The sequence below is a fragment of the Ctenocephalides felis genome, unplaced genomic scaffold (genome assembly GCF_003426905.1).
Source record: "Ctenocephalides felis isolate EL2017-DRISC unplaced genomic scaffold, ASM342690v1 CF-g0.4_SCAFFOLD_03572, whole genome shotgun sequence".
NCBI lineage: Eukaryota > Metazoa > Arthropoda > Insecta > Siphonaptera > Pulicidae > Ctenocephalides > Ctenocephalides felis.
The window spans coordinates 4,344,507-4,358,828 of NW_020539726.1; the positions used below are offsets into that span (position 1 = coordinate 4,344,507).

The window sequence follows — 14,322 nt, forward strand, 5'->3', positions numbered from 1 at the left end:
TTTTTTTCCAACGTAGTCTTTAAACGTTTTATGTTTTTATACTTAAAAATACCTAGTTCGATATTTCTTTATATATTTTTGAAGTATTTTGTATATGTATTATTTTAAAAATGAAATTATGTATCATAATGGAAGAATACTCTTTTAAAACAATACAACGAAAATGAAAATATTTGGAATTTGATTAAAACTGTGTTCATCTTTTCTCTACCTGAGATATAAAAGTTGTTTTAATAATTATTAAAGAACGTGGTATAATATCATAATAATCGTTTATTTTTAGTTATAATCACTTCAAAGTGAATACATTTTATCTAATAACACATAAAAGTTATGGCATATACTACAGCACCGTTCAAAAATCATATATATATATATATATATATATATATATATATATATATATATATATTCATTCGTAAATTCATATTTTATTATGTTGCACAATCATAACAAAAACCTTCAGTGCACATTACTAAATTTATAATGGATACAAATTTATATTGGATAAACATTTTAATGCCTTTTAATATGAACAAAGTCTTGGTCACTTTAAGACTGAGAATGTAAAATTTTGTGTATAGCCATGTGATTTTTCAAGCTATTCAAATTTTATAATGTCTTCTGAAAATGTGCATTGCACATTATGAAGTATAACTGGAATTATTATTTTATAATTGTATCTTTCGTTTAATTTTCCTAATTTACAATCTTTTTTCTGGAATTTGTCTCAATGATTGGGAAGTTTATTTGAATAATTAATAACAGGTCAGGAACAAGTTAAAAAATATTTTGATTATTTTGGGGTAGTTTATATACAATATTTTATTATATATGTTACAAAACTTTTCAACATTCGTTTAAAATTATACACTTTTAATATTCGTGACGAGTATAATTGAAACTTGATAATTTGATAATTCATAAAGTAAAAAAATTATAGGAGTGCTAGGGCCTATCTGTTTCTAACTGGAAACAGATGTTTTTCAATAGATTCGTTAACGATATTAAAATAATTTTTTTCCTGGTTGGACAAGTAATCCGTCCTCTACGATATGGTCATTGCTCCACCAGCCTGCAGCGATAAACAAAACTATGCAGATGCGTCGTTTTTGACATATAATATAAAAATAATCTATCATAAATTTTCGATTTGCGTTATTATTATCGACTAATTTTAAATTTTATATATCTTTTGTGTTTCAAATTTACAAATCATTGATAACGTGTAACATTTTTTGTGATTACTAAATTGTTCAAATAGTAATATTGATTTATGTAAAAAAATCACAACTGGGGATAGTTTAAAGGAAACCCTGGAGCAGCTAGTAGTGAATTATATTTACAGGATACACTATCATTATATTTTTCACTATTTCACTGTACTATGATATTAATTGAAGTTTTTGTACATTTATGATAAAAAATTATATTACATTAGACATTAGTATTTTATTTTATAATTTATTCTATTATATTGTTAATTATGGTTTTCGATTATTTATGAAAAAAATTATTCATAAACAAGTCAATTTTCTTAAAAATAAATAATAAATGAACTATCAGTGGTATTTCATTTTTCTTGTCTCGGTAGACGTTACGACTAGCTCCAAACACGTAAAATAAGTTGTAACACCACACTTTTTTATTGAACGATTAATTGAGAAATAATGAACAGCAGTTGTGGATATATTTTTACCCGGTGGAGGAGTAGTTACAGCAACCATCAATTTTTATTTTGTAGAAATATAGTCTCAAAAGGTTCTAATTGAAACAAAACAAAACAAAAAACGCTTACAACCAGCTCCTATATCCCATATATATATTTTTTTCATTCAGCGAGTATTGTTTGGCTGATATAAATTTTCTTCACATTTGAATAAGTTTATTGTGAAATTTTATTAATTATGTCAATATATTTAATTAGTGCGACCCAAGTGGCCTACCAGTATTACCTAGTCGTGTCTCCTGCGGATGGTCACCTGTACATTTCTGACCCGGAACGACAACAGGTGTTGAGGGCGTTGTCTCTCGAATCGGTTCGTGAGCCGTCAATAAACAGCGAACCTGTAGTTGGAAGTGGAGAACGTTGTATACCAGGGGATGAAGCAAGTTGCGGGGATGAAGGACCAGCATTGCAAGCGAGGTTGTCCCACCCGAAAGGTAAAAGTCTAGAAATGAAGCTATTAGTTTATTTATTACTACTGGTATTGACTAGCAAAAAACTGTATCAAATACATTTTGACTCCTTCATAATCATTGAATTGTTTATCATTCAAATAGTTTTGTAAATATTGATTTCCAATGATTTTACATACTTCTTACCAATTATCTTCACGTTATTTTGTTCGATTCATTCAATGTTTAGAAGAAATAGAAGTCATTTATTATTTATACAAAGCTCTTGAAGCAACTTAGAGCCAGATCATTTTTTCACGACCGAGTGAATATTATGTTTATTATTACAGTTTGGCAGCATTTACTAAAAATACTCATCATTATTCTTAACGTATCTCACATCGCATCGAGTTTTGGGATGATGAAATCACTTTTGGGTTACAATACCATATTATTAATTACTGACATAAATTTTCCTATGTTTATTTCGATATTTTGGTGTTGCTGATGTTTATTTAGTTTCTGGTTTTCAAATTTAATATCGTAGTGATAGTACTTTATGTAATTATATTTTTCTAATTCAAAAGTGAGGTTTTCGGTTATGTAATTATATTTTTTAATTCAAAAGGGAGGTTTTCGGGGCATTCGATAAATTTTGACAACACTTTCAACACCTGCTAAGCTAATTACTTGATATAAAGCAGAAAAGTGACTTCAGAAGCTTTGCTGAATTCTACAAATATAATTCTTCATATTTATGTACATGTTAGCTATTCGAGATTTAGTGTTTTTCCTAAAAAGAAGTCTAAAAAATTGTTTTCTTCGCTATATATAGTACAATAGAGTTATAAATTTATTTTCAGACATTTAATTATCGCCCTAAGTAATAAACTGTAATTAATATGCTCTCACAAAATGTTGTCGCACAAGTATATTTCGACTCATTGTTCCAGGAATATAATTTTATTTATTTATTATATATAAAATAAATATGATGTTTTTATTCACAGAGTGAATTTAATGAATGAAGAAAAAAATTAGCGAATTTGTTCTTTTCTATTGTCCATTTTTCAATAAAAACTAATAAAATGTTATTTATACGATTTTTATACGTAGTACGAGTTTATTGGTTTAGTTAAATAGTGCCCGATTTAAAAACAAATGTTTGAATCTGTAATACTATTAAAAAGGTTGTAAATATTATACGTGATATATATTTAATATTTTACAAATTATATTTTTTTTATCTTTCAACTTTTCATGATGCTGATGGAAAGTGAAAATTTTACGACTTGTATTTTCTTATTGAATATTTAAAAATAATTAATAATAATCTTTTTTAGCAATTTCTAGAGTAATTGAGTTCGATGCGCATCAAAAATGATGTTTTTAGAATTTTAGTTAGCCAAGCGCTTTTGAATAATTCATTTATATATTATTACAAAAAAAAAACAATTTGCACTTTCAGGTCTTGCAATCGCTGCTGATAAAACAATGTATATTGCTGATGGAACTAACATTCGTGCAGTAGATCCTAAAGGAATAATTCACACCCTGGTTGGTCATCATGGACACCATAATCATTGGACGCCTGCTCCTTGTCATGGGGCTATTCCAGTTAGCCAGGTTTAATATTTTTCAAACATTTGTATTTGTCGAAAAGTATTTTTTTGTTTTACAAGTTAGGAGAATAAACGTTTTTCCAATGATTCATAAAATGATTGAATTTAAAATTCTTTTGAAGAACAGATCTATCTTCAGATATCGGATTGAATAAATTCAATCTTTTACTGAATTATATCGAACTATGCTTTTTGCGTTTTATAACTTGTAATTTATTTAAACAAGAAAAAAGTATGATAAAATTATGATTTCCAAATTATTGCAATTATTTATTATCTAAACTCACATTTTCAAACTTATTTGCACTAAACTAAAATTCACCGAAAATCCTTTTTTCTTCAAAAAATATATTATGGAGTAACAGGTTTTAATGCAATGAATTACGAAGTACTATTTATACAAGCAACGCAAATACCAAAAAATTATGTCGTATACAATTTATTTTGAAAAGCCAACCATTTGATAAAGTTTTTCCATATTAAATTACTCGAAATAAAATTTTATTTTTAATTCAGTATTTTTCAGCCTGCTTTGATTTGCCATATATATTCTTAAGCCCAAAACATTCGTAATTATTTGATTATTTTATATTATTAATAAAAAACTTTAAGCAATTGTATTTAATATTCAGTTTTCTAATATATTTTTAAAAGACGATGAACTGTAATAAATATATTTTTATATCTGCTTTTAAATTTCTTTTAAATCTCTATACAAACAGCAATTTTATCATATTTCTAATAAATCTATTTTTTTCTTGTAAAACTCTTGTATTATGAAATATATGAATTTTTCTAAGATTTATTTTATACACATATCTGCTGTACTGATTTTGGCAATTTTATCTACATTTGTCTATTCTTCCTTACAATTAGAATTATTATTTAATTTTTGACCGTTACTGTAAATTTAAAGAAATTTTGCTCTAATGTAGCATTTTTCGAATTTTGAAGATTCGACTTTTATAAAGATTTTTAAAGATCTGAAAATAATTAAATTTTGCTTAAAATCATATTTGAATTAAAATTATGGAGCAATTTTGTTTAGTTTTTTATTTAATTCGATTATATAAATTTATAAGCAGTTGCATGGTAATGACAATTTCTTCTTGTGTAACTATTCAGTTAATTTTTTTACTATCGCCTTTTTTCATTAATTCCAAGTTGATTATTTAAATTGATATTAAAAATTGCCATTTTCAGTTAAAATCTGCGCAATAATTCTATCAAGCGTACACAATTCAATAGTTATATTGTGTAGAAATATTGTGTATTTTTTTAATTCAATTGCATTTTTGTCTATTTGCAAGTATTTATTAATCATTTTTATATGTTTACGTTTTTTTTAAATTATAACGAATTATTAAATCAATTAAGTTCAGAATTAACTGATTGATCATCAATCTAAATTTTTATATAAATCAATTTTCTCTACTTCAACAGAATTTAATTGATATAAATGTTGACAAAAATTTTTATAAATTAACGATGTATATAATTATTTTTAAAATAGCGTATTTTCTGCATTTGTATATAAACGTATCATTGAAAATATATTTAGATGAACATAATTTATACATTTCCACCATTGAGGGATATCTTTGAAACTGACAAAGTTCGAAATTTTAATTATTAGTTTAATGGCATATGAAAGTGATGAAATAACAAGAGTATAAATCTTAATTTCAGACTAGAAAAATAATATTAATAGCTTAACTTGATTATTATTAATATATTGTACTAAAACTCACCTAACCCTAGTACAATTTACTATTTGTTTTTTTTTTTCAATTCGCCCATAATTTGTAGTTTGTTTTGTCTGTTTTATATTATCATAAATTTGTTGGTGATCAAGACAATAATCCAATTTAATTTTATAGGCACAGCTTCAATGGCCAACTGGACTTGCTCTCAGTCCTCTAGACGGATCATTGCACTTTATTGATGACCGTTTAGTACTAAAATTAACCGCCGACATGAAAGTCAAAGTAGTTGCTGGTCGACCTTTACACTGCAGTACAAAGAACCAGGAAAATCAAGTTACAACTGATACAAATCACACAGAAACTGATAATGGAGAAAATGTTTTGGGAACTGTTCTTGCCGTAGCCTTTTCGCCAACTGGTGAACTTTACATTGCCGAAAGTGAAACTAGAAGAATCAATACCATTCGAGTTGTTGATACTGATGGCAGAATTAGGCACTTTGCAGGAAAACAACACGATGGATCGTAAGTGGAATTATTTTATTGTTTGATAATCAAATTTCATATAAATAATGATTTTCGGTAGTTATTAAATAATTTATGCTGTTTATTGCTAATTTATCTCGTTTCTTTTTCTTGAATTTATGCTATAGTTAATGAACAAATATTATTATACACGTAAAATATGAAAGTACATTCTTTTTGATTATATATCATGGTGATAATTTTTTTTTGAATAGTGATTTGAAATAATGATTTTATGTGTCATGATAGTGTTTTATTTAACTCTTTTTGCCATAATTTTGATTATAAACACAATAAACACTACATTAAACAATACTAACTTTTTTATATTCAGTTCACATCATCACATTAATAAAAATCAATCTATTGTAAAATACAACATACAATGTGCCTTTTCTCATAAATATTATTTAAAAAAATAAGCTTAAAAATAATTACAGATGACTCGTTAGATAAAGTTCATTTATATGTATTCAGATATCAGAAAGAGTCAACGGTAATTACATATATTTGAGAGATATTTTTAATACTACAATACAACGTTTTATTGCACTGTAAAATTATTATTATGATTGAGTCAAATTATTTCATTATATATTTCTGATGTAAATAAATATTTGTGGAATTTTAGTATGAAATGATAATTTTATATGTATGAAATGAAATTTTTAGCTATTTCTATGATAACCTTAAACAATAATGATTTTTCTATATTCAGCTATTTGTCTTTTTATGATTAATTATTATCGTATTATAATTACAGATGACACGTTAGATAAAGTCTTATTTATATATTCATAATCAAAACATTCTTATAATAATACATAAAACATTTTTTATAGTTGAAAACAATTTGTATTTATTAGTCTATTCCGTTCATTAATATGGTGCAATATAATATTTATATTATCACTCAAATAAATTCGAATAAAAGCTTTGCGCTAAAGCAAAATTGCTAAAACTGCAATAAATGCTGTATAATATTTAATCGTCAGGCAAAAATACAAAATTTTAATCTTCAAAATTCGAACATTTTGCCAAATCATTTTTAACACTAATTGTCTTTTATTACTTGTACGTATTCCAGAAATTATTGGAGACTTCTTTTTTCAAAAAATTATCGACATCCTCATACCGCCAACAAAAACACTATGCTTTTGTAAATATTTATATCCCAAAAACCGACTCTTTCCACATGGCTTTCACAAAAACGAATCTTATTTTGTCACCTTCAATACGAATTTTATTACTGAGTTCTTCAAATCGGTTTTGATCTAAGATATACAAAATGTACTTTTTTGTCGATTTAATTTTACAAGGGTAATGTATTCTTGAGAAAGGCATACATTCATGTAACGAATAGCATCGCATTAGATAGTTATTTATTGATTGTAAGGTTTTGTTAAAAATTTATATTTTACCTTTTAACAGTGGAAATGCATGTGAATGTAACTCTACTTCATCAACAACGACTCAAGGATCTATGACATCAAGTCCAGCTTTAAACCAGCAATGCAACTGCAACAAGGACGATTCTACTAAAAGTCCACCATCTGGTTCTCCAACAACTACCATTTTATCCTCACAAGCTAAATTCCAAGCAATTAGTGCTTTGGCAGTATCACAGGACGGAGTAGTTCACGTAGCTGATCAAGGTAAGCAAAAAATAGATCCCCATTTGCTTTATTTTTATTCTTCATCGTTGTGATAAAAAAAAACAGCAGAAGCCAACATGATTTTTTATTTGATTTTAAGAGATGCTCAAGAATATTAATGGATTTTGTGGTTGTTTTAATTTAAAAAACCTTTTTTGAACTGGTTACAAATTATACTTTGAATTCTTAAACATATCATTAATTACACATTTTTTTCATATTGGGCTGTTTTATTTTTCAATCTATTTCTTGATTCTATTTGATGATTTTTTTAATTAATCGAAAGATAATAATAAGACCCAATTTGTAAATCTGGACCATAAGTTTCCAAACTGTTTTGGAAACTGGATCTCTAGGCATTTGCCTTAATTACCCGATATAGATTTTTTTTTAAATCTATAGATACATATTGCATTTTTTTTCTTCTTAGGTCTATTTAAAAATATTGTATATGCCTTAGTAAATTTATATCAACATTCTGTGTTGTATTTTACTACACTGGAATTCGAAACAATGTTTGGCTTATTTTGACCGCTTTAAAGCTGTTATGGACCCCTGAAGGCCCACGTAGACTACTTTGGCAATCAATGCTTTAGAGTCTAAAGTTTAGACCTTATAAGTTTTATAGCTTTGTAACAGATTGGGTGAAAATTGTTTGGCCTATCAAAGTAAAATAAACTTTTTTGGCAATCCTGTTTCTATTCAACATACATCCCTTCAAAATGAATTCACAGCTTTAATTCTTTAATTCAGCGATCTTCCTACTTTCTGATATCATTTTTGTAGTACAATTTGTTTTTTGCTTCAAAGTTGATCTCAGTTCAGGGATATATTCTTCATTTATATTGAAATTGTGTCAATCAATAACAAAATATAAGAATTATTCTACGATTTATTTTAAAAATTTATATGCTATACTGATTTTATCAATTTTATCTACATTTGTTTATTCTATCTATTAATGCTGTAAATTAATTTAATTTTTGACCATTACTGTAATTATAAAATTAAATAATTGAATTTTGAAGATATGACATTTTTAATTTGGAAAATAATTAAAATTTGTAAAGTCTGAGAATAATTAAATTTTATTTGCACAAATATTTTAACTAATTTCTGATACAATCCTAATTATTTTTTTAATTTCGATCACAATAAAGAAGAATTTATAAGTAATTATAACGTTTGGGTATATTGTTGCACATGTTGCTTACAATCGAGTGGACAGAACCTTTTACATACATTTTTTTATAAAAGTTTACCGATTTTAATGATAAAATATGGTTTTAAAGTTTAAAGAAATTTCTTTGCGTAAATAAACTGCATTTTCAGTCCACATGTGTATCGTGAGAGCCTTTATTGCACTTCGATATTTTTTGTTGAGTCTGACAAAGTTTTTAAATACAAATTTAACAATGGAAATTTTAAATTTATTAATAATAATTTTTCTAAAAAATAATAATTATACAACAATAGAAATTCACGAATAAAGTCTACTCATTGATTCATGTCACCAACATTACATTATTCCAATAGTAAATTTTCTTTTATATAATTTTTTATTGGAAATTGCAGGTTGATCAAACTTTTTTTTATTTTGTTTTGTTTCATTTACAATCCAATGCATATTGTTTATCTGAAATTTTTCTACATCAAATTTTCTAATTAGATATTTTTTAAAATTAATTAAATTATACTAATTAAGCTTCTGAAGTTAGATCTTATATGTTTTAACATTTCGTTATGTGTCAATGAATACAAATTATATGAGTTTTCTTTATATTTATTTCATACATATATCTACTATGCTGATTTTATCAATTTTATCTACATTTGTTTATTCCTTCCTTGCAATTATAATAGAATCATTATTTATCGTCACTGTAAATGTAAAGAAGTTTTGCTATAATTTTGCATTTTTCATCCATTCTTTGAATTTTGAAGACTTTTGAAAAAATCTTTAAGTCTGAAAATAATTCAATTTTACCTAAAATAATATTTTAATTAAAATCATGATGCACTTTTGATTATTTGATTATATAAATTTTTAGCAATTATATTGTTTAAATACATCCCAGCAATTCCGTATAAATGTTTACCGATTATAGTAATGTCAATAATGATATCCTAATAATAAATATATTAATGGAATTTTCGATATAATTTTTCCATCATTTATTCGTTTATTGAATTTTGACGATATGTCTTTTCTAAGTCTGAAATTAATTAAATTTCACTCAAACTAATATTAATATTGTAAACTCTCGGTGCATCAATCTTTATTGGATTTTTGTGTAAGAATTTATTTAAGAAGGTTTGGTTGCTTGTTGCAAATTATATCTCTTATGTATTCCCTTGTTCATGTTTTTAGTATGCAAACTTCCTAAATATATTTTTTTATAAATGTTTAATGGTTCTAGTGATGTCTCAACTGCGAGATGTTGTGATAGGGGTACGGTTGTATTCCTTTTTTCAGCAATCAGCAATAAATTTGTTAATTTACTAGTTAGCTTCTACTTCAATTTTTTTTGTTAGGAAAATTACTTGCCAAAATACGTTAAATGTAAATTTTACAAAAACAATTTTAAATTAAAAAAAAATCTTATTTATTGAATAAAAATTAGTAAATATACTATATTATTTGACTACAAATGGAATTAAGATTTTATATAAATGTACAATATTTATCAATTATTTTAGTGACGATTTTACATATTTTAATTGTGTTCTCATAGCATATCATAATTATGTCTGTTATACAATCTTCGAAATAAGTTCTGTTCATTGGTGCATGTTCTCGATTTATAAGATTTATAAGATTTATATTAATCTAATGGCAAATATTCTATTTACTATTAAATATTTTATTCACTATTAAATATTTTTCTATGTGGTTTAAATTTGAAATTACAGGTTCTTTGAATTGTGAAAGCTAGTTTTTAAATATTAATTCAAAATAGAGAATTTTTTAAAACAATAGAGAACAATTTAAAACTTGTAGTAAGAATTCGATAAACGAAAATTACTAATTAGATAGGAATTAAAATTGTTTTTACATTAATATGCAACATTTTAAAATTATTTTACTGATAAATTTAAATGTTTTCATTGTATTTTTTTATGTATTCCTTTGTTCATATTTATATGTTAAATGTAAATTTTACAAAAACAATTTTAAATTTAAAAGAAATCTAATTTCTTTAATAAAAATTAGTGAATATACTATATTATTTGACTATAAATGGAATTAAGATTTTATATAAATGTACAATATTTTTCAATTATTTTAGTGACTATTTTACATATTTTAATTGTGTTCTCATAGCATATCATAATTATGTCTGTTATACAATCTTCGAAATAAGTTCTGTTCATTGGTGCATGTTCTCGATTTATAAGATTTATAAGATTTATATTAATCTAATGGCAAATATTCTATTTACTATTAAATATTTTATTCACTATTAAATATTTTTCTATGTGGTTTAAATTTGAAATTACAGGTTCTTTGAATTGTGAAAGCTAGTTTTTAAATATTAATTCAAAATAGAGAATTTTTTAAAACAATAGAGAACAATTTAAAACTTTTAGTAAGAATTCCGTAAATGAAAATTACTAATTAGATAGGAATTAAAATTGTTTTTTTACATTAATATGCAACATTTTAAAAAAAATTATTGATCAATTTAGATGTTCTCATTGTATTCTTCTATTGTATTCTGTATATATCTGATATCAGTTTTGCCAAAAATATATACATGTTGATTCATCTATTTATATTAGATATTCTATAATGTAAATTTTCGTTTTACATTACAGGTTCTCTGCAAATTTTGTCTCTACAACATTACCTTCCGACTCATGACGAAAGTGGAGAGTTCCACATTCCTTACCCTGCCACCAGCGAAATTTACGTGTTCAATCGCTATGGACAACATATTGCAACTCGAGACTTGACTTCAGGCAAAACAAGATACTCATTTTTGTATTCCAAAAATACAAGTTTTGGCAAGTTATCAACTGTCACTGATAGTTCAGGAAATAAAATACAGTTCCTAAGAGATTACAGCAATGTGGTCAGCTCTATTGAGAACACTCAAGATCACAAATTTGAATTGAAAATATCGAGTGTCGGTTTTCTGACCAAGTTATCTGAGAAAGGAAAGGCTGATATCGAGTTAGACTATGATGGAAGCACCGGATTATTGAACAGTAGAGCAGGGGTGAGAACTGTTTTTATATTTTTGAGTATTTTTTTGTTTATTGTTCTATTAATATTGTACATCAGCGCCGTTTACTATTAGGGAAAATACAAACATAATTTTATATATGTACAATATGATCTAGTGGCATTATTTATAAATTTGCTTTAAATAAATGAAGCCATTGTAACAATCCTGTCATATTCCGATCGGCATTATTACATTCTTGTCGCAGTTATAAAGTCAAACGTGTTTTGGGGACCTTCTTATAAATGAAGTACTAGTCTTTTCCAACAATTTTATTGATAATTTGGTAGAATTTAGATTAATTATTCAATTTGTTTAATTTTGGACATAATGACATTTTTGGCAAAACTCTATTTTTCCTTCATTGGTTATGATGCATTACTTGTAACCTTTAGGTTCATGCTTCAAGTGCTAATGTCTCATTTTATTTGGGAACTCCTTCTTAAATATTAACCCCTCAGTATGTCCTCACCATATATGTCATTTACAAGAACAAGATGGTTTTTGTAATATGCTGCATTATTTAATTAAATTTTATATATGTACAATATAATCTAGTAGCTTTATTTAAAAATTTGCTTAAGTAAATAAAGTCATTGTAACAATCTTATCAGGTGCCGATCGCCATTATTACATTCTTGTCGCAGTAATAAATTCAATTTGCGCCTTGAAAAGTTTATTTTAAGGGTTTTTTCATGCTCTTTTGGATACCTGCTTATTAATGAAGTAATAGTATTTTCGAACCATTTTATTGATACTTTGGCAGAATTTAGATTTATTATTCAATTAGTTCAATTTTGGACATATTGACATTTTTGGCAAAGCCCTCTTTTTTCTTCATCGGTTACGATGTATTACTTGTAACTTTTAGGTTCATGCTTCAAGTGCTAATGTCCCATTTTATTTGGGAACTGCTTTCTTAAAAATTAGCATCTCAGTATGTTCTCACCATATATGTAATTTTCATGGACAAGATGGTTTTTGTAATACGCTGCATTATTTAATAGATTGAAACTGGTTATAATATCTTGAAATAAATAAATATCATTAAAAAACAAACACCAAATCATTTTGTTGGTGCTTTTCCCATACTTTTTAAATCATATTACAGTTATAAAGATTGTTATCTGACTGACACTTTCATTATAACTACAATAATTATCAAAGGAGAATTAGTACGATATCTACCTACATACCTACATATGTCGTTTTCGTTTATAACGATTTTTAACATGATTTAACTTAATAATGTTCTACAATCTGTCAATAATAATTTTAGATTAGTTGAAAGTGAGACTTTTAACCTTATTATTGTATCTAACAGTTCCATTCTGCCCTGTATGGCGTTCTATACTCCATGATGATATTGTTTGCATTTTTTTGTATATTTTTTACATATTTTATAAATTTAGATATTTTGGTTATACTTTTTCAATAGTGCAGTTCTTTTGAATTCCTAAACAGATTTTTATTTGTTTTAATATTTTTACTTTTTTAAGCTTTTACTTTTTTAAGCTTTATATATAATATAATTAGATTTTTAATTATTTTAATATTTTTACACTATTTTAATGATATTGCTATATTATGAAAAGCTGTAGATGTGGATTATTTCCATAGTTATTTGTATCGGTTAATAATTGTTTTATTTTATAACTTTTTGTTTAGTTTTGATCGTTTTAAATGTATAAAAGAAACTTCTCACATAAAATATGAAATCGTATTCCAAAAATCGAAATTTTATTAAATTGACTGTTGTAGTATCGGAAACCTAACATAACAACATTTATATTTATGCGCTTGGTTCCATAACGTAAATTGATTAATTACACTGTCTTTTATGGAATTTTAAACGAAATAAAACAAGTCAAATTTTCCTACCGACATATTATAAGATGGAAAGAACATTATATTTAAACTTTAAACAAAAAGTTTGTTTTTAACCTTTTTTCTTTTATATATTTAATACACATTTTAGTGAAAGTTAAGTGATCAATAACTTTTGGCCATTATTAACCTATTTATATCACTCAGAAATTACTGATTAAATAAGTATAAATTTTAAAATTTTCTTGGTTTCTCACGAATGCTCACCTATTTTACAAAAAAATGAAAATATCTTTTCAATATGTATTTTTTTCTAATATTATATGATCCATAATATTTGTCATCTGCATTAACAATACTAAATTTTACATTAATATTTTAATATCTTTCAGTTGTTACTATTTGCTTGTCGTTAATTTGACTTCGTTAATTTTCCTTTATTGACTATATATATATATATATATATATATATATATATATATATATAATTATTCAACACTTTATTTTGTATATTTAATTCATAATGCCTTGATTTTCATATCAGTTGAATAGTACTTATATAGAAATGGATAAATTTGTAAAAGATAATTTCCATCTGTATAAAAATACATTAAAATTAATTGTTAAAACCATAGAAATGT

General features: G+C 25.2%; 1 protein-coding gene across 1 annotated transcript in view; it reads left to right on the forward strand.

Annotated features, from left to right (window-relative positions):
• The window catches only part of LOC113387635 (teneurin-a-like), a 186,849-nt gene that overhangs the window by 131,189 nt on the left and 41,338 nt on the right, over positions 1-14,322 (forward strand). The window contains 5 exon segments of the mRNA XM_026624990.1: positions 1,928-2,163; positions 3,587-3,744; positions 5,621-5,970; positions 7,402-7,625; positions 11,445-11,848. Coding sequence (XP_026480775.1) covers positions 1,928-2,163; positions 3,587-3,744; positions 5,621-5,970; positions 7,402-7,625; positions 11,445-11,848 — 1,372 coding nt within the window.